Source organism: Triturus cristatus, chromosome 7 (assembly GCF_964204655.1).
Source record: "Triturus cristatus chromosome 7, aTriCri1.1, whole genome shotgun sequence".
In the NCBI taxonomy this organism is placed as follows: Eukaryota; Metazoa; Chordata; class Amphibia; order Caudata; family Salamandridae; genus Triturus; species Triturus cristatus.
The window spans coordinates 1,042,730,856-1,042,755,366 of NC_140590.1; the positions used below are offsets into that span (position 1 = coordinate 1,042,730,856).

Genomic DNA, 24,511 nt, shown 5'->3' on the forward strand with positions numbered 1-24,511 from the left:
TGCTGGTGAGTGCCATTTTACTCAACCAATAGTTATCAGCATTCTTTTTAAAAAAACTACTGTCATTTTACAAAGTACTTGTATGGATTGTCGATCGACATCTGTATATTACAACATACTAACCCTGCTCGGCCTTTATATGATCCGTAGGGTTGACACAGGGCCAAAGGTTTGGACTAGTATATACCATGGGAAATATTGTCAGTCAAAAAATATGCCCAAAGTAATCACATGTCTGTGTGAGTTGATGCACTTACCAATCATTGAGTAGCTTTTAAAATACACCTGGAGCACTTATTAATTCACACAGGTGTTTTTTTTTTTAGACATTACCAACAAGAGCAGCGGAGTGCTTTACAGAAAACGTTTGTAATGACACGAACCACAAGGTCTCTCTATAAGTAGTTTATTGGAAAGGTAAACGGCCCTTGATGGTCTGCTCTCTGCTCCCGGTTCAACTGCTCACTGCAAACCATTCCAGAACCCCCATCTCTGATATTGAGCTAGTTGCCTAGAAGCAAGGAGCATTCCACAGGAAATACATACATAAATACAATGTGGTAAGATACAACATATCTCCCTCCTTAACAAAATTAAATAAGTACAAGAGTTAAACAACAATGAATGGAAACAATAAGAGGACTATATCCCCCATCAAAATTTACAAAATGTCAGCAAGACAGGATCCATAATCACAAGAGTAATCATTAGGAAATTTAGGTCTGACACTGGTACGGATGGAATGACGTGTTATGACAGGACCAACAGTAGATTTACTTTGTGAAATTCCCTGATTAAGCATGGACTGAGAATTCCCTGGACTGTGAAGTTTCAACCATTCTTCTTGCTCTGTGGCATTGTAGATTGAAACTTTTCTAGTGTTCCACCAATTCCCATCAGCAAGTGTTACAAAATTACTTTAACCCTTTTACCGTGGCGTAAAATCCGCTGCGGTGCGGACGTTTCCAAGCGCGGGCGGGGCCGCATCGGCCCACGGACGTGCACAGCACTACGGAGGTAGTGCTCGCGACGGCCGTTTGCCGACGAACGCATCGAACGGGTTAACATGCACAACCTTATTGGGATATGACCACTTGGAAGCACCCTTTTTAGGTCTTGCGACCTGCGTTGCACTGTGCGGCAGAGCTCGCGCAGGCGAGAGCCCTTTTGTAGGGGGATTAGAAACGGAGCCTGGAATCGCATCGCTCATGCGTGTGCTTTTACTTTTGGCATCCGCGATTGGCCTTTGAGTGCGTGTATTTCTCAAAGACGGCACGCAATAGGCCAAAGGCGGAAACATTGCTCCGCCCATGGCCTATTGGTGTCTGTTAAGTGCACCAAAGCCCATGTGGTTTCAATTATCGTGCCTCCACACGGGCGCGATAATTGAAAGCACATGTTCGCTGTGGCGCACGCGCGCGCACCATTTGCGGGAGTGTTTTTTTTTTTAACAATAGTGATCACGAAAGCGATCGCTTTCAGTGCCGCTTGTTACTTAGCGTGGCGTGCAGCACTCGCGTTCTTGTTTATACATGGACTCTAAATGACTCTGGTGGCTAAAGCTGTACATCTGCCCTCAAGAAGCACAGAACCCCCAGACATGTTTCTGGTCATGCCGAGCCACACAATGGCAAATACGGGCCCTTAGTGGCCTTTGATGTGCCCATATGTTGACGGAGGTGGGCCGGGGGGGGGGGGTCTTGCATGTTCCCACAGTCTTTTATGGGGGCCTGACTCTGGTCCCCAAGACCGGCAACATTATGAGCCTGTTGAGCTATGCCCAGGCTTCTCTTAAGGTCCCAGGTATGTTGCAGCGAAATACAATATGCCCTGGTGCGCTCACAACACGAGCAAGGAAGGCAATCTCCTTGGTATCCCTCACTCCCTTGTAAGTATTATGGTTATGGGACGTGGGCGTTCATCGCGCCCATTGCGGTTGCATCCCCGACACTGGCCTTGCCCCATGTACCTCAGCAGGGTGATGGATGGGTTCAGCAGTGGCCTGCAGGGTTTCTGAGCACTCAACGCCGGCAGCCGCAGGTCGAGTCGCGGCAGGCCGCAAGATGTCCAGGCCTCCGCTCACAGTCACTCGGGGGCCCTTGTAATTCCTGAATTCCTCCGGTGCGAGCAGCTCTCACCTCCTGCTGTAGTGCCCGTCTTGTGGGCTTAGTCGAAAGGGTGTCTCGGCCCCCTCGCAGGAGGCGCGGAGAGGCCGAAGCCGAACATTCAGTTACAAGCGGTCTCTCCTCACCATTGGACGAGCACGGTTCCATTCCCCGGCTACTGGCTACGCAAGGCCGGGCCACGGCCAGTCAATCTCAGCTTCACAAGCCCATCACTCCGACAGCCTCACCCACTCAGCTCCACTTGCCAGGGTCGCTACAACAACCGGTGATGTCATACAGCGATTTTCGCCTGTGAAACATATTTATCAGGGTTTTCGAGTACCTAATGTGGAGCGGTTTACAGTGCGTCCGCACTCTTGGCCATGCCCTCTCACTATAATTTTATCGTTTAAGGCACTTTTTTGTAAAAAGCTTCCAAACTCGCCCTCAGTTGATTGTCTGTGCTGACTTGCCCTTGAACTCACTCACTCCCCTCTGTTTGTGTCCGTGTTGGCTTGTTTCCTTTGCTTTCTAGAGTCGTAGACCTGGACTCATGATATGATGCCTGGGCAGATTCCAGAACCTTCGTTGACGGCTGGCACACTGCCAGGGCTGGGTTTCCTCAGCATCCCCGGCACCACCATGTCAAGGACCTTAAACACCCCGGCATCTATGGCATCGGCCGCATGATCTCCCCGCTACACTTCCTGGAGGTGAAACTAAGCAAGAGGCCGCAGACCATCAAGAGCGAGGTAAAGTCATGGCAGGAGTGCCTTCCTGAGGCTACTCATAGTGTGATTGCTTCACACCACCCCAACGATTGGTGCATCATTCCTGTAGATCCTTTATCTTGTGTACATATATATATATATATGTGTGATAAAAAGTGCAGCTAGCTTTATTGAGTGCAAGCTGTAAAGATTAAAAGCATATTACCGACTGTGTCGTCACTGCAATCTTTTCTGTCTGTTAAATGCCAAGAGCACCACCCAATTGGTACACGTCTTGTTAATAAAATATGCAGGGCTTTTGTTACGCAAGACGTGTGTAACATTCTGGAGCACTCTATTTATTTTGAACTGCAGGATGCCCCAATTCGAAAATACAATTCATCATCTTCATGGGGAGAGGAGTTGGCCTAACAGCTAGGGTGCTCGACCTCGGACTTGGGGATCTGGGTTCGAGTCTCGGTAACGACGCCAAACATCCTATGATTCTGGGCAAATCACTTAATCTCTCCGTGCCTACCAAAAATGAATGTGTCTCCTCATGTAACGTAACTGGTGCTATGTAAAGCGCTCTGATGCCCGATTCGGGTCAAGTTTGCGCTATATAAAACTCTGCCAAAAAAAATTTAAAAAAGAAAAAATCATCAAATCTAGTATTACAAAGGTCAATAAAGTTCATTTGATCTCTTTATTAGAAAATAGCTGTGTTGTCACCTTGTCATTCTATGGATTCCTTGCATGAACACACTTCTGCTGTTTGCCTTGTGAGTTCCTATGTGGTGAGACTGTTCACACTTCCCTCTGTTTCAAGCCAGCTGATTTCCATGCGGGCAAAGTCCGGTCTACTTGCTTTTTCCCATATGGGGTTTCTGTGTTTTTGGGTGCACCGTATTTCATTTACAACCAATATTTCTATGCATCCAAGTAGCTATTTTGCTTGTGTTTTGTTTTACACTTCAACTGCCATAAGCAACACCTCATACTATGTTTGTTTCCTCGTGAGAATCTGGTTTCTTGCTCCTGAGGCCAGCATTTCCAAAATGTTATGCCATGTAGAATTATGCTTAATCTGTGTTAAATGCTAGCCACATGTAGGTTATGATATGTGTAAGTGGTTTGCTGTATAGGCTTTCTAGTTTGTGTTAAGGTGTGAAGCTGTACGTACAGTTTCACGCTACACTCCGCACATGCAGGTATATGATAGCACTAAGGTTTTGGGTACTGTATGCAACAGGTGACAGACTACGCAGACAATAATACTTGCATATATAGGGCTGCTGGTAAAGATGGAGGCAGATTGTTCCAGTGTCGGGCTGTACATGGAGGTGTATGTGTGTACCTACAGGTGCTGGGGGGCAGGTGTCTGGCTACACAGATGTCAAGCAGGACATGCACTTTCATGGTATCGTATGCCGTCATACAAAAGCATTTGTAGTTGTCAGGCTGCACATGCAGGGGTGTGTTCTGCATATACATATACAAGTCTCTGTGCAGTTTTCATGCTGTGTTTGCATGTGTGGGCATTTGGCAACAGATGTAGTTGTCCAGCAACACATGTCTGGAAGGGCATGCTGCTGTCAGGCTGTACATTCAGAGCTTGCGCTGCAAATGCAGGTACGAGCTGCCTGTTCAGGAGTCTGACCACACAAGCAGATGTTCTGCAAAATAAAAGCATTTGCATGGCACCACATGCAGTTATTCTATAGCACACAGAGTTGTCGGGCTGGACACGCTGGGATTTGTGCTGCATGTGTAGGTACAGCTAGCTGTCTGTGCAGCTGCAGAGCTGTATTTGCATACATAAGTGTTTGGCAGTAAATGCAGATGTATGGCAAAACTTGCTGTTGTTCAGAAGGACCTGCATCCGTCAAGCTGCTTGTGCAGAAATCGGGCCGCAGGTACAGCTGTCTTTGCAGGTGCCTGGCTGCACTTGCAGGTCTCTGATGCATGAGGCAGTTGTGAGGCACCCTATGTGATATTTCAGAAGGAAATGCAGCTGTCAAACTACGCATGTAGAGGTCAGGCTGCATATGCAGGCACTGGTCTCTCTGTGGAGGTGTCTAGTTTTTAGGTCGAGTCTGGGCAGCGCATGCGCTGCTATGGGAGGCATCCTGTATTCAGGTAGGGCCGTGAAGCTCCGCTCACTCTCTGCCCATATTTTTCATTGGCTTGTGTGATTGTTCACTGTAAACTCTGGCTGTTAATTGGTAAATAGGCTTAGTAGTCCCACCTTAGTCTAATTTTGTAACCTCCCATGCCAACACCCCCTGTTACGTGTGTTGTTACACGGTAGTCTTTAAATGCAGCCTCCGAGCACCATTTTCTCAAATATCTTTGTCCTGACTGTTGTTGCAAACAGGACATGCTCTCCCCTAACGCTTTAATAAAAAAATGTTATAGCACGAGAGCCGAACACCTTTGCAGTGCAATAGGTCTTGCATTTGCAAGAGTTTAACTATTGACATTGCAAATGACAATGCCTTTTATTTATCTGTTTTAAAAACAACACATAAATAAAAGGCATTGTCATTTTACAATGCCAATAGCTCAAACTCTCGTAAATGCGAGACCTATTGCATTGCAAATGCTTGTTGGTTTGGTCACCAACATAAACTTTTACAAACATACCAGACTTGAAGGACCGGCAAGGTTTGTGAACACTTGTGTTATGTCTTTGGCCATATGTATTTTGATATCTTTTAACTCTGTCTTTCACTCCTTCATGATCTACAATTCACTTGCGCGCTCTGACCATCCAGGCAGGCACAGCTAACGTGCACGGTATCCTTCCCTTGAGCAAACTAAAAGGATTTTTTTTAGTGACTGAATGCGGAGTGGTTTTGTAACACCATAACATGTCTCTAACCTGCTGTCTATGATGAAAACCACTTTTACCAGCTAGCTGTATGCTCTCTACTAACACTCTATTAAACCTTTCTACAAAACCATTTCCCCTGGGATGGTGAACAGGGATCTTGGTGTGTTTAATGCCCCACACAGATAAAAAACTTTCAAATTCTGCAGAGATAAATTGAGGACCATTGTCAGAGACAATTTCAGCGGGACAACCCTCCCTTCTAAAAATGTCCTCGAAAAAAGATATTACAACATTAGTCTTGCAAATGTTACCTCAGGCCATTTTGAAAAATAGTCAATCATAACAATGGCAAATCTATCACATGAGCCAATAGTTTCAAAAGAACCACAAATTTCAATTGCAAGTTTTTCCCGGGGTGACTCGGGCAAAGGTAATGGATCAATGGTAGTCTCTTGGGTGGTATGAGACTTATCACTAACGCCACAAGCAATGCAATTGCGTACACATCTCTCGATTTGAGTGTGCATACCTGGCCACCAGAAATCCTCCCTGATACGCCTTTTCATGGCTGACATGCCACAGTGACCTTCATGCATACGTTTTAATAGCCTTTCTCTTAAACTTTGGGGTACAACCATCCGACACCCCCTCCTTACAATTTTGTTCATAATGGCAAATTCCGACCAAATAAGTTTGAAAGGTTGTAAAGATTCAGGATGTAATTTCCACCCTTGAATGTGTGTAAGGGCCACAATGAGATTTTTGATGGATTGGTCCTCTTTCGCAGCAGATATCCACTCCTCTTCGGAAATTGCCCCACACACATCATTAATTTCTGCCACCATCCATTCATCTTTATCACTGGATTGCATGCATTCCATGGGTAATCTGGACAAACAATCAGCATTTAATTTTTTCACACCAGGCACATACTTTACATCAAAAGAAAATTCCTGTAAGCGGTAAAGCCATTTGGCTATCCTGGGAATGGCTTTCCCAGCTCCCCTCGTGGAGAACAAATCCACTAATGGTTTGTGATCCGTATGTAATGAGAATCTAATACCTCACACAAAAAAATTGAAAGTGCTGAACACCGCACCAGCAAGCCAAAGCTTCCTTCTCAACAGTAGAATAGGTATGTTCAGCTCCCTTTAACATGCAAGAGGGAAAAGCTACAACTCTTTCCTTGCCATCATGCACTTGTATTAACACAGCACCAAGACCATGGTCAGTAGAAATTATGGTTATATCGTCCGGATTGAATGGTTTCAAGCAAACAGCACTTGCTATGGCTTTCTTTATGGCATCAAAGGTTAGTTGACACTCACTAGTACACACAAAAGTTGCGCCTTTCTTCATGATATCTCTTAAACTCTGCACTTTATCAGTGAAATGATTGTCAAATTTAGAGTAGTACTCCACAAGACTCAGAAATGACCTGAGTTGGTCTCTATCAGTACCACTTCCTTATTAGCTGCAGAACTTACAACTTTTCAACGCAAAAGTGGGTAAGGGAATCAGTCGCAGGTCAAGTCAACTTGGAGTAAATGTATTTTAAGGTATTTAAGAAAGGTGATTAGAATAAACACTAAATATTTTTCAGATGCTCTCCCATATTTTAGGTGTGTTGGAAGAGAATTTAATTTTACCAATAGGTCTTCTGAGATCATACTGTTAAGGAATAGATAAATCTTCCTTCATGCAACATTGAACTGAACAGAGATTGTTAGCCTCTCACATGCATAAGATAGCTAGGAATTAACCACAACTTTAAATGTGATGCATGCAATTTTGAAGGTGATACCGAATTGGCAGTCAACCAATAGATATCAATGTATGTAGGAGTGACATGGTCAGTCCTTTTACCACCTATGTACTGAGATTTTTTAGGATGGGAGATTTGGTAAAGAGCAGGTTTGGTGCATTTAGCAGTATGGTCATGAGTGTGATGTGGGAGTCAAGTATAAATCCAAGTGATTGGTAAATGAATCAAAGCTAGACCTGTCTAGAGGAGGAGATCGTAGGAGCCAGGAGAGATCAACACTGTAAACTCATCTGCAATCTTTGTTGTACTGTTGTGACTATAGTGGTGATGTGTTTGTAGCGTCTGTGTAAAAAATTATAAAGTAAAGGAATCTTTTCTATCGCAACACCTGGAAGTTTTTGATAAATTATTTGAGTACCTAACTAGGTTGTTATTGCATATGCTTCAAAACATGTTAATAAATGCACCTGGACCAAAACGTCAAAACTTCAGATATACTGTAAGAGTACTCTGCTATCTTATTATTTTACATGTGCCTGGGCAGAAATGTTTTTTGATCCAGACATACACATCCTGGAAACCGTTGTGTTGTAGTGTTTCGAGCACCATTGTTCCATTGCTTCTCCAAACGTTGATGTGGGACTGCTGTACCATTCATTGTTGCCTTGTTTACATTAAGATACTAGTATTCATTGAATTAAACTTCTGATTATATTGTTCAGACACCCATAATGTATTAACTTTAAATATGAGCTTTCCAGCATTAGATTCCCACTATTGGGGTCATTTCCAGTGCACCGGCTACAGCTAATCTTTATAAATGGCAATGCCACGTAATACTGGTGTACATAACATACAAAAAGACACCTGCCTGCTCTATATTTACTATAGACCAAGCAAAGTGTACTTAGCTGCTTTAGGTACCCACTTCATTCATACTATGGGTTCCAGAGTCGCATGCTACTTGCTGATAAAGTGCTTCAACACCTCATCAGGGATAGCAAGTGCTATATAAGTGCAAATCTTTTTTCCCCTGTTCTATCCCTCCACAATTCTTCTCAATCCAAATAACTGACTCACATATCCACAACTCATATTGCTTTCATATTTCACTATACTAATTCACCACTAACCCATTATGTGTTCCAGAGTCGCGTCCTACTCGCTGAAAAAGCGCTTTGAAGCCTCGTCAGGGATAGTAAGCACTATATAAATGCAATTACAATACACTACAATACTGAAGCAGGCAGCCTCATTCACAAAGAATAAATTATATAGCAAGGACATGCATTCTCAGTTAGGATGGTCATCAGATGTCACTCCTTGCTCAATTACAATGTTTCCTGTGAGTCACTTTTTTGAGATTAACTATCTTTGGGAATATGAGAGTCATTCACTGTTAGTCAAATTGCCTTTCTGGGAAAGAAAAATTCGATTTGTGAGAGGAACTGGCTTTAAATTGTCTTAACATAAGAGGTACCCTTTATGAGTGAAACTGGCTCCCATTGGTCAAGAGATACTGTACAGGTATTTCCGGTCACTCTTGGTGAATGGGGCTTCTTTCAATGAGCCACTCCTCAAGTGAGAGGCTAACTTGCCCTTATAAATAGACTCTTTGTGAATGTGACACGAGCTTCTGTTCAGTGTGTATTCACTACATCATCCCCTCTTACCTTATGAAGCAAGTCGACCATGTCCGAAGACCAGGTTGCAGGGTACGTGACCGTGGCTGTGTGGAACACCTGAACAATGTCATTGGCCGATGTGCTGGAATGGATGTGATACGGTCTCTGAGATGATGGAGCAAAGACAGAAAGAAGAGTCAGCCTTACGCAAAGCAGGAGAAATATCAGAATGAAATATGTAGTTCACACATGCCGGAACAGTTTCCTGTATGGACTGCAGCCAAGTATAGAACAAATAGGCCTGTAGGGAAGCCCTAACACTGAGGGGAAGGGGTTTGCAGCACTGATCTGAGCCACAGACCTCTCACAGGCTTGCTCAGCTCTGGACCGAGAGGGTACATTTCGCTGGTGCAAGTCAGTGCAACTGACGCACCCCATGAATATTCATCATGCAGGGTGAGGGCTTTTGCTCTTCCACATGTGTTTTAGACTTCAAGAGATGGAGGCCTGAAATAAAAGACAGAGGCCACAATGGAAAGTATGGGATCCTATGGGGGCCATCGCTCACAATATGGGGAGCATAAGGTCCTTCCATTTCATCTAGCCAGAATCACACAACTTGGAACTGGTGTACCAGGGAATACTTCCTAAGGGTGGCTGCTTAATTAATGCCTGCTGTGTACACAGTGATTATTTTTGGACCCAACATATCTATTCGTTCCATTTAGTTGAGGTAACATGGGACTAATGCTTGCACTGCACAATTAATTTTCCTTTTTCCCCACAGTCATCACAAAATCGAATACCTGGCATCACTGCTAATGTAATGTATGGTAACTGTTTAGCACAGGGTCAGCTTAACAATGCCGCTTAGTTTTGTGACATGTGGGTCAAGGAGCACACCAAACGCAAAGACGGTTAATGAGGGAAAGGAAAGGCAAAGGGCAAGGGCAAGAAAGAGGAAGGCGACAGCAAGATTAAATATACAGAAAAGTATAGAGATGCCCATAACAACATACATGTCTACATGGAAGGAAAGCCTGCCGGTGCCCAGCATGGCAATCCAAGCTGTATTTCATAGCGTGTTTGCAAAATGCATGAATATAAGGACTCCATATCTATACAACAGGTATGAAAGGGAACATGCTGACCAAAACGCTAGATAGAAAATAGTAATGAACATGCTATAGGCTGTATAAAAATGGATTTTCGAAGAAAGAAGGCAAAAGTAGATGCAATAAATGGAACTATGAGTAAACAAAAATTGAATATGCTAGCAAAAATAAAACTAGACAGAAATATAAAACATTAATTGAGCTATATACAGAGGCAGATTTATCATTTTTTGCACAACATAGCACAGCAACCAAAGTTGCAGTGCTGAACTGCACAAGAGAGGGAAAGCACAAACAGGCTGCCTAGTGCTACTCGCAACCTTTCCACTATCCCTACCTTTCCACTACAAAAACCTATGCCTGTACAAATCAGAGCCGGACTGGGAACCAAAACCGGCCCTGGCAACCCCGGGGGGTTGGGGGTGCAGCCGAGCTCTTTGCCAGGGGCGGTTTTCGGACGATTTTGTTACAGGGCCGACTGCAAAAACAGCCCTGTAACGAAAACGGCCCCCACCCGTGCGATTGCCCAGTGCCCGCTGCGGCCAGTCCGGCCCTGGTACAAATTCTAACACATTCCACAAATTGAATGGATGCTTCGTAGTGAAGTTCACCAACAATGTGTGAAATGTTTATTAAGATCAAAAAACATTGCTCCAAATTATCAACTTCAAGAAGTCACTTTTTGTTTATGCAAACCCAGACTGTCAATCTTAGTAGATCAGGCTTTGCATCAAAAACTATAGGTGCTTGTGCTAATCCTCCCAAGTTACACCTATGTAAGGTCCCCTTGGAGCAAAGTGCTGCAAAACATAACAAAATGCTATTCGTGTTTCCAATCTCTTGCACCTCTTCAGGGCATTATGTATGAACACATTTTCCCTTAGACACAGAATGGGTAAAATCCTTTGATACATCTGGCCCTCAGTCACTTTGATTGCAAGGTCTTGGTAAATCTACCCCTCAGTGTCTTGTACTGTGGAGTATCTAAACATATAACGTGAAGTAGCCTGGAATTAGACGGTTACCAGGAGAAGATAAACTAGTTATGCATGAGCTCTAAGCGTCTTGGGAAATATCTGAGCCCACAAAATGACAGAACTAATGAAAAGCAAGTGGTTTCAGAATGCATTATTTGGTCACATATATGAGTGTCAGATCGAAGAGTGGTCTGTGGAGAAATACAAAATCTGCCATTAGGAAACCTGGGTCTGTAACCAGCCCATAAAATAAATGACCTTCCTCTATATAGCTGTAACCTATATAAATCACCCGAGCTTGCAGACACTGTAACGTCAATGAGGCATAGGCGGTCATCACTCACATGGCAGCCTCACTGAATATTCATGTCTTCAGCTTTTACAGAAAATTCGGATTTATCGAGCGAGGCTAAAGCATGTCGCCATGGTGTCTAAAGGCATCAGAGAAGAGGAGAAATCTCTACAAATCACCATGCAGAATTGAAATGTGTTTTCAAAGGGAGGTCCGTAATGACAGAACAAAAATGCAGGTGCAGATATATCAACACTTTGCGCTGGTGCAAAGTCACATAAAAAGTGACGCAAACCTGGACAATGTATTGATGAATTATTTACCTTACAGTGCAAACTTTTTTGTGCCTGGAAGTAGCCAGGAGAGTAACGAAAGTAACTCTTTGTGGTACTTTGGTAGAGTAGATGTGCCACGGGTGCATGGGCGGTCTCACACTGCCACCTATGATTTTTGACACAAAGTCCTATCTACTTACAATGGTAGGGTATTGCACAAAAAAATAACACATCCTTGAAGGAGGAGTAAGCTGTAGAAATGTTGAAATTTCTCCTAACTCTTCAAACGTTGCATACATGGTGCTCTGTACAGCACAGATCCAATCTGTGAAAAATATAATGTTTTGTCTAAGCACTTAATATTTTGTACTAGAAGAGTACCCTTCTGACACACAAGCTATGCTAGAAATTAGGCACACACATATGGTGCAAAGGTGTGTAGATGACACTAGGCAGCCTAATTGTGTGTCAGTGCTGGAGAAGTGAGCTACATTCTCATATCTTAGTAGATGTGTGTCAGAAACCCACCTTGGTTAGGTGAGAATGCAGTTCTGAGAGAATACCCTGCTCAAAACTGGTAGATATGGCACAAGCAGCAGTCAATAGCAGGAGAAGTGCGCTTTAAGTTTCAGCAGCAAAATGTTTAAAGTAAAGAACACAACACACTACAGTTCACAAAACAATTTAGAAAAATATAGAAAATATTGAGTCAAAAGGCAGCAAGACCATCAGAATAGTTTAAGGGGTTTGATTTTTAAAATTTTCAAGCAAAAGGTGCCTCGTAAAAAATCAAACATTTTAATGCCAACCGCAATGTGGCGGTGGTCGGATATATCGAGTGGGTCCTGACAGAGCCAGCGGTCTTATGGTGATCCAACCGCTATGCTTAAAATACTGCGGGTGGACCCGCAGTGGTAGCAGTGGTCGGACCGCCACCGTGAGTACAGCGGTCCTGAGGACCGCCATACTCATAATAAGGCCCTTAATCTCCAGCTGCTGGGAAAGTTTCTGCTGGTCGGTTCTTCAAAAACTAGCTCCTCATGGCAGGCTTATGGGCAGCAGGTTTCTTAACATTGGTTAGAGACAGGTTGAAGACACATCTTGTTGAGCAAAGTACATATGACTCAATGTTTAAAAATAGCTGAGCAGGATATTTGGATGCAAGGGAAAGTACTTGAGGCTGCAAGTAACAGACCATGTTAAATTCTATCAAGTTATAATTCTGTTAAGCAGCATGATGTACCAGCGGAGGACAATATATGATTTGTATCAGCAATTCTTGCATTATGTGTTTGCAGTAATCTATTTAAGAGAAGGATATGGTTTTCTCAGCTAATAACGTCTGGTTTATCAGTGCATTGCTTATTTCATTAGTTCATTAATCAGGTTAGGGTCCCACGCTGATCCTGGCATATCTGTCTCTTTCCTTGTTTAAACCGGCACCAGCACTAACCAACAGCTCTATTTTAGTCTCATTAACACAGATAATTTTTATTCATCCAGCTCTGTATAAGACTGAAGATGTTAATAATTTCATCTTCACTGAACTCTAGATCATTAGTTAGATGAAACACACTTGGGTGTCATTCACATAGCTATGAAATAAGACATTGGTTGCATGAAGGAGGTAAGTTAGTGGTTGTATATGGATGTAGAACATTATAGGTGATAAACTGGAACCCCGTTGTACCCTATAACATACTAGGGTTGGTGTGGATGAACCTCCTCCTATTTATATCCTTCTATACCTATCTGCAATAAAGGATATAAAAAAACAGCTCACTCTTTCTGACACTCCAGCTACATCTTTGAGACTGTGGAGTAGACTGGGGTCTTCAAGAGTGTCAAAAGATGCTGATAAAAGCAGCAGTATCAAGAGAGCTCAGTCACCTTTGTCCAGGATGTATTATGTATGATTTAGCGGGATCCAGAAATGTGTTTTTAATCAGGGTTGTCACTTGTTCTTTTTTCAGAGAGATATGTTAAACCAAAATCTAAGAATGCTGCTTATAGGTTCTTCCAAATATGGGCCCGTAGACCTCCCATATTCCTTAATATAACTACATAGACAGATTCTGGCAGGGCATTGGATGACATGTATGTAGTTTAAAATGTGTATCACCTCTGTCTTTGTATCATCTCAACAGTTATCACCGATCCAGCTTTCGCTTCCACTTCTTGACATGCCTCAGACTTTTTTCTAAAGGGGGGGGGGGAGGGTCTGTGCTATGTAGAATGTTTATTTTATGCTCAAAATAATTTTGCAATCTCAGCCCCCTGTCTGTGGAACTGCTTCCCTCTGATGGGGCATTATCCGTACTGGCAAAATGCTTCTGAGGATTGAACAGTTCTCAGCAAGAGCATCTTCTCCACTAACATCATTGGGTGGTAATGGAGAATCTAGACTTCTGGACCTTCAGCACAATTTTATTTTTAATACAGAGTTCCATATCTTGAACTTTGTGTTGCTGCAATTATGGGCTAAGGTGCTAAAGTAGTCCACAATTCCATAGGGCCCTCAGTTAGTAATTGTGGCTTTGAGGGGTAAATTGCCAATACAAATAGTCTAACGACTATGGGATGTGGATTTTCATATCCTACAAACCAAAGCCCATTGGCTATGGATGGGATTCACTAAGATTTGTCTGTTCTTGAAGGAAACTGTGATAGGAGTTATTGACTCCTAACATGTTAATCCAAAAGTAACATGGGCCAAGGCGAAATGCCATTCCCACTGGAAAAAGGCACCATCCTGTGTCTCAAGACTACTGAACAGGATCATAACAGGAACTGTAGAAAGGGATCCCAGATTGAAGACTACAAAGTCGGTATTTACCCTTATTTTTCCTTCACTGATCCACAGCCTTTCAGTTAGATTCGCAATATGAAAATATCACATATATACATGCTGGCTTTGGAGATTATTGTCAAAGACATAAATACTCTGCTCCAAAGGACACTTATGCAGCACGTTTTGAACAGGCATTGAGTGGTGGAGTAATACTATGAGTTGGTCATATGTCGGCAAAATTTGCATAAAAATAAATCCGGCTTATCAAAATTGCTATTACAATGAGGATATGATAGGAGGCAGAAACAACAACACTGGAGACTCTCTACTCTGGCACATCAGTTGTCTTTCTTTGGCTCTGGAAAGTGATGAATTTAAAGGATCACAGATTGAAAAACAATTGGGACTGTTGAGTCCTTGTTTCACTTTACCCGGCCCCTCAGCAGTTCATATGCAGTTATGCCTAAAGACCACCAGTCGACTGCAAAGGAATAGCAGATCTGTCCTCTGGGATAAAACATCTCTGGGGCTGAAATAAAAACAGACAAGAAAAGCGTAAACATGTGTCCAAACCAGAATCCTAATATATTGTGCCCAAAATATTTTACAATATTTTCCTATTCCCCACCTCCACTTTGAACTCCAACAGTAGCCCCTGTTCCAACAGGTGACATTTTCTCAACCAGGTTTCTTATGTGTATATCAAAGACCCTAAAACAAGTGATTTTGAAATATTTCAGACAAAAGAGGGGACATAACTCAGTGGTGAGCCAGGTCTTTCAATCAGGTGTTTGTCAAGTGTGACTACTCACCTGTAAGGGTCTCAAGGCGCTGGGGGGGGAGGGGGGGTTGGTGGTGCAGGTTCCAGTCCATCAATGAAGGGGTCTGTTGAAGAGTCAGGTCTTGAGGCTTCTTGTGAAGATGGGGAGTGATGTTGTCTGTCTGAGGTGGAGCGGTAGGGCGTTCCAGGCTCTGGCCGCGAGGAAGGAGAAGAGGCATACTCCTGATCTGATCTTTCTGGTACGGGGAACCATGGCTTAGGAGAGCTGGGCTGATCGTAGGGTTATTTGGGGTGCGTGGAATTTAAGTCGGCTGTTCAGGTATGCTGGTCCGGTGTCATGGAGGACCTTGTGTGCGTGGGTGAGAATCTTGAAGGTGATTCTAGTCTCGATGGGGAGCCAGTGGAGTGTGTGCAGGTGCTGGGAGATATGGCAGTGTCTTGGCAGGTTGAGGATCAGTCTTGCAGCAGCGTTCTGGATGTTTTGTAGCTTGCGGTTGAGGTTTTTGTTTATTTTCCGGCGTAGAGTCTGATGGTGACGAGGGCGTGAGTGACGGTCTTTCTGTGCTCGAAGGGGATCCATTTGAAGGTCTTATGTAGGAGGTGGAGGGTGTGGGAGCAGGAGGATGCGACAGAGTTGATCTGGCGGTCCATTTTGAGCTCGGAGTCCAGGATGATTCCAAGGTTGCATGCGTGGTCCGTGGGGTTCTCCTGAGGATGGGGGGCCACATGGTGTCGTTCCAGGCATCAGGGTTTGGGCCCATGATGAGTACTTCTGTTTTGTCAGTGTTGAGTTGTAGGCAGCTGCTTTTCATCCATTTGGTGACAGCTTCCATGCCTTCTTGGAAGTTGTGTTTGGCTGTGTTTGGCTGTGTTGGGTTCCTTGGATAGGGAGTGGATGAGTTGGGTGTTGTCTGCATATGAAACGATGTTGAGTCCATGGGTTCTGACGATGGGGGCGAGTGAAGCCATGTAGACATTGAAGAGCGTGGGGCTCATGGAGGACCCCTGGCGAACTCCGCAGGTGGTTGGTGTAGAGTCAGAGAGGAATGGAGGGAGTCCGACCCGCTGCGTTCTGCTGGAGAGGCAGGAGTGGATCCAGTCGAGGGCCTTGTCCCGGATCCCTGCGTCGTGGAGTCTGCCTATTAGGGTGCGGTGAGAGACAGTGTCGAAGGCCGCTAAGAGGTCAAGGAGGATGAGGGCTACTGTTTCTCCTTTGTCCAGTAGGGACCGGATGTCGTCTGTTGCGGCGAGGAGGGTGGTTTATGTGCTGTGGTTTTTCTGAAGCTGGATTGGGAGGAGTAGAGGACAGTGTGATCTTCGATGAAAGTGGCGAGTTGGCTGTTGATGGCTTTCTCGATGACTTTCACTGGGAACAGGAGCAGGGAGATGGGTCTGTAGTTTTTAAGGTCAGTGGGGTCCGCCGAGGGCTTCTTCAGGAGGGGGTTGATCTCAGCGTGTTTCCAGTCGTCGGGGAATGAGGCGTTCACCAGGGAGCGGTTGATGGTGTGGCGGAGCATGGGTGCGATGGTGTCAGTGGCTCTGTTGAAGATGTGGTGGGGGCAAGGGTCTGTGGGGGCCCTGGAGTGGATTGACTTCATTGTTTTCAGTGTCTCTTCGGTGGTGAGGGTTGTCGGGTTGTCAATCGTTCAGGGTGTCGGGGGTGGCTGGTGAGGGTTCAGTGTGTTGGTTGTCTTCGTCAAAGTTGTCGTAAATGTGCTTGATTTTGTGGTGGAAGAAGGTGCTGAGTTTGTTGCAGAGGTCTTGTGAGGGAGGAATGTCAGTAGACTCACTTGGGCAAACTCCTTGATGATTCTGAAGAGTTCTTTGCTGTTGTGTGCATGTGTGGAGATTCTGTCTTCAATCGCTTTTTTCCTCGTTTTCCTGATGAGTTGGTGGTGGGCGTTGGTGGTGGCTCTGAAGTAGTTGTGAGCCTCTGTGGATTTAGAGTTCCTCCATGCCTTTTTGAGGCGGCAGCATGTGCGTCTGGACTCTCGAAGTTCGGTGGTAAACCATCTGGCTTTCTTGGTGTGTGTGTTGTTGTTTTTCTTGAGGGGGGCTATGGTGTTGGCGCTGTCGGAGATCCATCTGTGCAGGGTTTGGGCTGCGGTGTTGGAGTCATCGTCTTCCGTGATGGTTGGGGTGGAGTTGCCGAGTGAGGAGGTGAGCTGCTCGTCGGTGATTTTGAGACGGTCCTAACAGTGGGACTGTCACTTTTATTCCCAAATTTGACTTAAGTTTTTATGGCAATAAGGTAGCCACATGGACGAATACACCTTTGCTACTTAAAAAGTTATTTGGTGGGGTCCATAAAGCAGTCTGAATCTACAGTTTCAGCATTAAGAGTAATACTACTGTACAAATACAATAAATTATATAGCTAAACTCAAAAATATAACAATCTGGTCAACAGATATTTTCTTAATTTTTTTTATAGTTTGCGATAAACAATGGAGGTCCAGTACAAAATCATATTTTGTGAAGTTTCTTCTATATGCCTGTTTTGCATGTCTAAGAAAATTGTTAATACTAGTAGTGTCCAGAATTAAAATTCTGGAGGAAGAATTGTGCAAAGTTGAGAACTGTGAAATTGTGTGAAGTTCCAAAGTTTGATAACATACAGAACTGAACCTACCAAAACTTCCCGAACAAAAGAAATAGAAGTTTTTGGTCAAAATCTTTTTTTGCATGAAAGTTTTACAATCAAAGAATTAACTTTCTTAAATATTTTTGACCTGCTTTAAAAATAAAATCTTAGACGTCTTAGTGAAGTTACCAAAAGTGTCATAAATTTTCTAAAACATCCTGCAGTTGTCAAAAGCCAAGTCTGACAGCTCCGAGCATTCCTAATTAATAGCAGATCCTGCAATTAGAAGTACACTAGTAACATAGCGAAAGCCTGCACTGTAATGCCCTTATATTTGCACGTTGAGTATCACTACGCAGACTTTTTTTTCCTCCCTTCCCATTTTAGGTCTTGCATCAGCCAAGACCTTTTGATTTTACTAATATTATATATATAATATACTTACTTAAAGGGGCTTTCAGCCACCCCTCTTCATCTATTGGTCTGGTATTGTGTAATCAGCTTTTTGGTCCTGCCCACTACAGCATACAGCATGGGTTTATGGGACAGCCTACTTTAGCCACTGGTTAACTTCACTTCGAGTGACTGCATTTTGCCCTTTCACAATGAGCAAATCCACATACATGGTAGTTTCCATCAGTGTCAGTGGTTTTGTTTTTACTTTTAAATTACTTTAATGTTGCATTTGTGTTTAGAGCCTAAGGTGAAAGCTGGACCTTTCTACAAGATATGAGTGCAGGCCACATTCTATAGTTTATCAGATCCGGTCTCCTGAAAATGCTGTTTTTGAAGTGTCTTTTGTTTGTCAGACTGCTAGTATTTCATAGCATAACAGATTGCAATAATCTGAAACTGTTTTGTATTAAGTTATCCTCTTTTTACTATGCATGCAGCACACAAACCAAAAGTTTTCTTTCTTTCTTTCCTCTTGGTTTCTTTCTTTCTTTCTTTCTTCCTTCCTTTCTTCCTCTCTTTCTTTCTTTCTTTCTTTCCTTTCTTTCTTTCTTTCTTTCTCAAAGGCAGGAGGCTAGCAGCCCATGGCAGATCAATTGGCTTGTATACTTCTATAGTCAAGACCTTTTTATTTTTCTAAAATGATGTGCATGACATAGTTAATTTTCGGGATTTCAGTCACACTTAATCCATCTTTCTCTAGCTGTGTCGTTCTCAGTTTTCTGCAACTCACTGTAGAATGCATAAAGGGCCCACTCCATCCATTGGCTTATTTCACTATGAGTTGCTGCCCTTTCACAATGAGCACATCCACATGCAATGCAGTTTCCTTCAATGCTACGGAGTACTATTGTAATGTGTGCTTTTTTGAGACCCAAACATGTTTTTGCCTTTAGTCAATGTGATTTGTTGGATTGATTAAGACCTGGCAGCTTTCCAAAGAATAAACTTTTGCAAAAACCATGACAAAAGAAGAATTGTCAAAAAGCTGGCAGATAACGCCAGACATAATGGCTTTGCCAATGCTTGTTTCTAGGTGCATTCCTACCATCTTTCAAAGGCATCTTTCACCTATTCAATGTTGAATTACGTCTGTACTACTATTACTGACAGAAAAATGTCAATACAAAAAAATAATTGTGTGAATGTGCAGCATTTTAATCCTATAAAATAGTGTAATCATAAATACATACAAAGTGGTAGCTGGCTAAGAATGCATAACAGTGTAACTGTGAAATATTTTAATGAGAAGGTATGCCACATTGTAACAGTGCACCAATGTGAGCCTTAGCAACAACAGGGAATTGTATAAAAGTTTGACAAACATTGTTAGCAAAACAAAATGGCATGGCATAAAGAAACAGCTTGTCAGAGTAAAAAAAAAAAGTGAAAAAAATGAGGTGATGTGAAAAAGGCATCAGTATGATATATTCTGATTGTATGAAAAGGAGTGGAAGTGTGAAATTATTTGGTGTGGCAAACAAGTATGGTACTGTGCAAAACCGAAACACTAAACAATGTATTAAACTATGCCAACATGCTTCATTAAATGGACAGAAAGAACACACTTGCCACAGTCTAGCACTTGAGCCCACATTTCTTGCTACTTCCACTCAAATAATTACAAACCATACCCATGTAGGGCTTCGTTCCCGCCACTGATGTGATCCTCATGTCCTTATTGACTACGGTGGCGATGTTGAAGTCTGTGATGTGCACATGTCCTGTGGGTAAAAAAACAGAAAGAGGCTGAGTGAATTATTGCACTAAAATCACTGATTTGTTTGAGCAAAAGAACGATTGCACTGGCACCCATCTTATGAAAGCAAGTGCTGCCTCAGGATTGAACTGGCCTACAGGGCCACCTGGCAGTGTCCAAAAGGATGGTCTGACAGGTCACTGTGTGGGCCATTTTTAAGTCTCGCCTGCATGTGCTCTCTCGCTTTCTAGAACTATTGTATACAAGAAGGGACTTAGAGCCTGCCCATTGCTTAGCATTTATTAGCTGCATTGTCACTTTTATTTGTTGCCTTCTAATTGGCCAGTATGTGCTGTCTTCACTTCCTCTTCTTTCGGATGGAGCATGGACCAAGTGCTGATTGCTTTAGCTTCATTGCAGTCCTTGCACTTCTCGTACTGTGATTGAGGTACTACCTTTATTTTTTTTTCTTCCCTGTCGTCCTTGTTGAACCTTTTGTCATTTGTAATTTTATTTTGCTATCCTGCACCCACTTCTAAGAAGCCCTTTTCTCCTTTGGAATGGATGTTTATTTTGACAACAGATGTTATCTGTTTTTATTGTGACCTTTTATCTGCTTCCAAAAATATTTTCACTAAGACATGGGTGCAATTGCTTTCTTTATGTGATGGATATTTTTTGCCAATGTCATTTTTTTTTTCATTTTCACACATGTGGAGAATTCTGATATGTGCAGAATCACTGGGTTTTGTGCCGAGACCTAAAAAGTATTGGTAAAACCAATAGGCCGCACCTTTGATTCTATTGGCTCTGCCATAGCCTGTTGCTCATGCTATACTTTGGCAATGATTTGTAGCAATGCTGTATAGCAGAGTGACTGCTGTGCAGCATGGCTAAAAATAATAATACAAAAGCCAAAAGGTTGCGCCTTTGATACTATTGGCTCTGCCATAGCTCTTTGTTCATGCTGTACAGCAAGGGCATTACCGACTTTGGCAATGTTTTGTAACCATGCTGTATAAAAAAAAATGAAATGCATCCAGTGCCAATGCACTTTTAAGTACAAAAGCGAATTTGCACTGGCTGCATCATAGCACTTTTTGAAATTAGTTTTAGCCACACTGCAAAGCATCCGCACTGCTGTACAGTGTGGCTAAACAACATTGCTAAAGACAATAGCTCAAAAAAGGCGGGACCTATTGGATTTCCAATGCTTATTTTGGCAGTTTATGGGCCTGTTTTATGACCGGGTGGGCCACTTTTTGCAGTTGATTTCCCTGATATTGCCACAAGCAATGCCTGCAGCAAGCACTAATGCATTAATTCTCCCATACATTGCAAAACATCAATACAGCATGTCATTAAAAGTTCAAAATTGCCCTGATTTGCAGACGTGGAACACTTTTTTTAGCTAGCAGGTTCATTGTGAGGGCCACTTTTATGTTGGAGCCTGGGCCTATTTTTTATCCCACACCGACCCAGGCCGCCATTCGAGTTTATAGTTACCTGCATGGACCCCACAATCGAGTCAATGCTGCCTCTGGTTTTCCCTCTGGCATATTGCATTGACAAGGTTGCAAAGGGAGTTTTGTGACGCTAACTGTGCCAACAGTGCTATGCATTCACATCAAGGTGATTGATTGTCCACTGAAATTAGATTAAAGAACAAAAACATACTCCACTGCAGATAGGAAACTGACTCAACCAACCAATGTAAAGGCTGCACTGATGAAAGTACTCCAACCAAATTAGGGGGCATATTAACAACGGCCAGCGATAATTATTGTGGCCGTGCTTAACGATAATTATATTATCACAGGCTATCTCTGGTATTTATCGCCCTGGTAGCGCGTTATTAACAACGCGTTACTCCAGGGCGATAAAAAATCCAGAGATAGCGAGGTTATAGCCCTTTTGCAGGGAATATCGCTGGTTTTTCAGCGATGTTCCCTGCAAAAGGGCGATACCCTAGCTGATACGACCCACAAGGTCGTATCAGCATAATCCACCCGCTATGTTAGGGATGGCTAAGTCAGGATTTTAGCAGACATTAGGTTTTGGAGAAAACTGCCGTTTTCGCCAAAATCTAATGTCTGCTAAAATCATGTGGGCTGCCTTGTAAATATCGCGATGTAAACATCAGCGATATTTGCAAGGTAGTCCATCTTGGGTACGCCCAGTAACGCCCACTTTGCATCTCATTGGAGATGCAAAGTGAGGCGTTGGGAAAAAGGGTGCTAACATGCGATTATGCATGTTAGCACCCTCTTGTAAATAGGGCGCTGGTTTTATCTCCGCTTTTTTGGCATTGTAAGTCAAAAAAGCAGAGATAAAGCCCTTGTAAATATGCCCCTATGTGCTTAAAGAATTCCGGAAATGTCTGCATGCTTTTTTCACATTTGTTCACATGGAGTTGGTACAGGTAAACAAGTACGACTAAAAAGCGCCTCAGACAGTCAGTGCATATACTCAGTGCTTAATCTATGCTGGTGCTTGCAGATAGATTTTGACTCAGGGCAAGAGAGAGAAAGGCAGAAAAGGGGAAACGAAGGAGAAATATAGAAAAAGTGGGACAAAGGGAGAAAGCAGGAAAGGAAAAAACCTGCAAGAGATGGAGAGGCAGGTAGGGTAGAGTGGTGGTAAAAAGAGGAATGAAGTGGAATTAAGACTACAGATCCTTGGTATTAGGTATTTCTTGTATTCAACAGTGTCAGTGGAGGGCATCTAAGAAAAACTTTGTGTCTCTACACTTTATTTCTTTTTTACCCATTAAGCTCTTGTTGGGTGATCGCTACTGATTTTGTTCCTTTTCTTCCGACTTATGCTTCCAAAGTTCTAGCTTTTAGGCTAATGAGGTAGAATTGTGTTTCTCAAATTCTTCCTTTGCATCAAATTCAGCATAGAGAAATTTTAGTTTTTAGGACAAGAGTAGAGTAAATGGTTACATAGTAGTTAGTATTAGCTAAATCCCCCATTTAATTAAACGGTTGCCATGTATACGAATTGCAGTTCTTACTGCCTGGTGACCCACAGAAAGACTGAACTTTGATGGACTATTTGGCAAAGATACTTCATGGAATAAAGTCAATCATTTTTCTGTCTGAAACAATCTAACAATTGACCTTTGCTGGTACTGCAAGAAATAGCTCGGTACCCATAATGATACTACTCTCTATGAACTGTCCCAGCTAGGTTTCAAAACCTCGATGGGATAATGAAAAATATCTCAACCAAAGAGAGCCCATTCCAAAGCAATCTCCCTGTTGTGTTTATTTATTTTTGTAGTGCGTTATTAAGAACTGATGGATTGTTTTGTCTAAAACCAACCTTAAGACTTTTAATTCAGCTTTTAATTGACCTAGAATTCAGATCTTCTGGGTATACTCAATTTGCTCTCATCACTGTCTGAGACTAGAGCCTGTCCCCCAATATTTGCAAGCCTAGGACCCATCTACCAATATCAAAGCGTCCTCCGCTAACTAGGACACTGGGTACTCAGTTTGAGATGGGCATTAGGCTTCCCAAACCTCCTTTTGGTGCCTTAGTCAAGCAATCAAAGCCTAGCTCAGGGGTCTCCAACCTTTTCTGTAATGTGAGCTACTTCTGTCTGATAAAGATCATCCCAAGCTACTAACACATTTTATCGCTGTTGTAATAGTCACCACAATAGACAAGATAACATTAGGGGTTTTTCTGTACTATATTACTAGTTGAACTGGCCTTGGTGCATCAATAGTAATGGGAAAAAATGCTTTATCAGTTCGGAAAGCTTCAAAGCGGATGATTCAAAAGCCATAGCTGCAATGACCATGAAACCAAGATAACAACATTAGTAATATGTCTACCCAATGCAGCATGATTTTTCATTTAAATATCAGCTTTAAATATATTTTGGAAATTCAACCATTTTTCCCCGAACATCAGCGTATGAATTCTGAAAATACAAACATTTTTAAAATTTTGCATAAATGTATTATTTAAACCAAACAAAAAGCTTCTACCCCAATAGGCTGGGCTAAGCACAGCAGAGCTACCTTACTAGTAGCTGGAGAGCTACCAGTAGCTTGTGAACTACTCATTGGAGAAGCCTGGGCTAGCTCAAAGCATTTGATTAGAAAGTTGTCCAGAGATGCATGCCAACACAATTTTCTGAGTTGGAACAGAGATGTGACTGCCTACCCAGAGTTATTATTTTTATTAAAAAAAGAACAACCCTCAATAACCCCTCCAAATATATAAATGTATAATTTTGCACAGATATTTGTATAGCTCAGATAGCTGGGAAGCAACAGAGAGGAGACAACAGGCAATGCATGGGCAACTGAGATTTGACCAACGGGAGCCATTTAAATATCACATCCTGCTCGTGAACAGGCGCTGTGATCATGAAGTCTGAATTGCTGAAGAGCACAGTGGACATGGAGAATGGTGATCTCTCCACCGACACACACTAGAAAAGTAATGTCAAGACACAAAACAGTTAGTGCCACAGCAAAGAGTCGG

At 42.8% G+C, this 24,511-nt stretch overlaps 1 protein-coding gene across 1 annotated transcript in view; it reads right to left on the reverse strand.

The window, feature by feature from the left end:
- Positions 1-24,511, reverse strand: part of STK32A (serine/threonine kinase 32A) — a 636,628-nt gene that overhangs the window by 51,890 nt on the left and 560,227 nt on the right. Inside the window, exons 7-9 of the mRNA XM_085618100.1 lie at positions 19,944-20,033; positions 14,923-15,020; positions 9,090-9,206 (exon numbers count right to left, since the gene is read on the reverse strand). Coding sequence (XP_085474226.1) covers positions 9,090-9,206; positions 14,923-15,020; positions 19,944-20,033 — 305 coding nt within the window. The remainder of the gene's footprint in view (positions 1-9,089; positions 9,207-14,922; positions 15,021-19,943; positions 20,034-24,511) is intronic.